This window comes from Phanerochaete carnosa, assembly GCF_000300595.1.
Source record: "Phanerochaete carnosa HHB-10118-sp unplaced genomic scaffold PHACAscaffold_10, whole genome shotgun sequence".
In the NCBI taxonomy this organism is placed as follows: domain Eukaryota; kingdom Fungi; phylum Basidiomycota; class Agaricomycetes; order Polyporales; family Phanerochaetaceae; genus Phanerochaete; species Phanerochaete carnosa.
This window is the reverse complement of record NW_006767637.1, coordinates 359,547-361,012: the sequence shown is the minus strand read 5'-3', so window position 1 is coordinate 361,012 and position 1,466 is coordinate 359,547. Positions and strand designations below refer to the sequence as shown.

Here is a 1,466-nt window from a genome sequence, read left to right as displayed (position 1 = left end):
GTGCTTCTCGTACCGTAATCCCTTTGTGATGCAGATTAAAATGGATGTGCGCCGGGCTGAACGCGGGCGACTGACTCTGGAGGGGGAAGAAGGCGCATCGGTTGTTGTTTCCACTCAGCACGCTGAATACGCCGCCGCACACCTCCGCGCGATCTTATATCGAATTTACGACAAGACAGATACGGCGTGTGCATGTGTGTTGACAAGCTAGAGTCGCGTGCTAATTTGCCTGCCAGGCGCGCAGCAACCTGACTGTGTTGACGTTGCTAGCAACAGGCAATTGGCGCTGCGCGCCAGCGAGAAGCTCGGGCCTACTAATAGGTGGGTAGTTATTGCGCATGGAGACTTTGTACAGATGCAGGCGGCGTTCAACCTAGCAGGAGATGGTCGGCTGCGAAGGGGTCGTACTTACTTATCCAAGTCGGCCGTTCGGCCGTTACAGCCACTCCAGGCTTCATGCACCCGCTCCCAGCCCTGTTCGGGCATCCTCACCCAGCGAAGACGCCACATGCCCTGCAGCATGTGGCCGTGTCTTGGAGTTTCTTCAGCTCGACGCGGTCTCCCGCGCGTAGCTTTCCGACGTCGGTACTCGCGGGCGGGCAATTCGGGTGGAACTCGCAGAGAAAGGCGATCTTCAGTGAGCGCTCAATGACGCAGGCAATCAGCCCGCGGATCATGTCGCACACCTTGGCGGTGCTGTCCGCTCCGTCAATACGTGGCTCCATGTCAGGGACGATGCGGTGGGCGGTATGTACTCGGCCTGTTACAGTGATTGAGTACGAGTGAGGGAGCAGTTACTTTGGGATCTCATACCATATCTGCAGTCGTAGTGCAAAGATGAGACTGCCCACAACAACAAGCACTGGATAGCATCAAGCGTTCAGTGGGGTCGGGGATCTTGACGACGCGTCACCTCCACTTTAGGTACTACATTCGGTACCGCTGGTCTGCTGGAGCGATGTCCAGCCGTCGCAAGGCAACGCCAGGCGCGCGCCAAATGACTCATGGCGCTGAGACGAGCGATCGGATGAGAAGATCAGCCGAGCGTCCAACTTTCTTCACCGCTTCCGGCCTTTTTTTCTGCCTACTGGACCTTATTTCTCTACTGAACGTGCCGGTGCCTGGACCTTTCAGGTTGATAATCACACTCAACTCCAGCTGCGAACACTCGGGACGACTATAGAGCTCCGGACACTGTTGGCCGAAGATACGACCAATACCCTGAACTAAAGATAGCATTTTTTGTACAGCCTGGACCCTTGCATCACTTTGTTCCCGCCGTCACCATCCACAGCGAGTCAGCGCCGGCCTTGCGAGCAACTCACAGGATATCGTGGCGCTCCGTGGGTATTTTGCTTCGCCTCTGCTTATCCCACTACACTTCGAAGCGCCCCTCAGCGCATCCGTATGCTTCTGTGGATCGCTCTTGGAAAGCCTTCGCTACTAATCTTGCAGCTTCGAGCCTT

The 1,466-nt window shown here is 56.3% G+C and overlaps 1 protein-coding gene across 1 annotated transcript; it reads right to left on the bottom strand.

Moving 5' to 3' along the window:
- Window positions 1-5: 5 nt before the first annotated feature.
- On the bottom strand, window positions 6-805 carry PHACADRAFT_262841 (uncharacterized protein). The gene has a single exon (XM_007400042.1). The coding sequence runs from the start codon at window positions 723-725 to the stop codon at window positions 489-491; it is 237 nt and encodes a 78-aa protein (XP_007400104.1). The 5' UTR covers window positions 726-805; the 3' UTR covers window positions 6-488.
- Window positions 806-1,466: the final 661 nt, after the last annotated feature.

Coding starts and splice junctions, on each gene's coding strand:
- PHACADRAFT_262841 (XM_007400042.1), bottom strand. CDS start 725: ATGGAGCCACGTATTGACGGAGCGGACAGCACCGCCAAGGTGTGCGAC.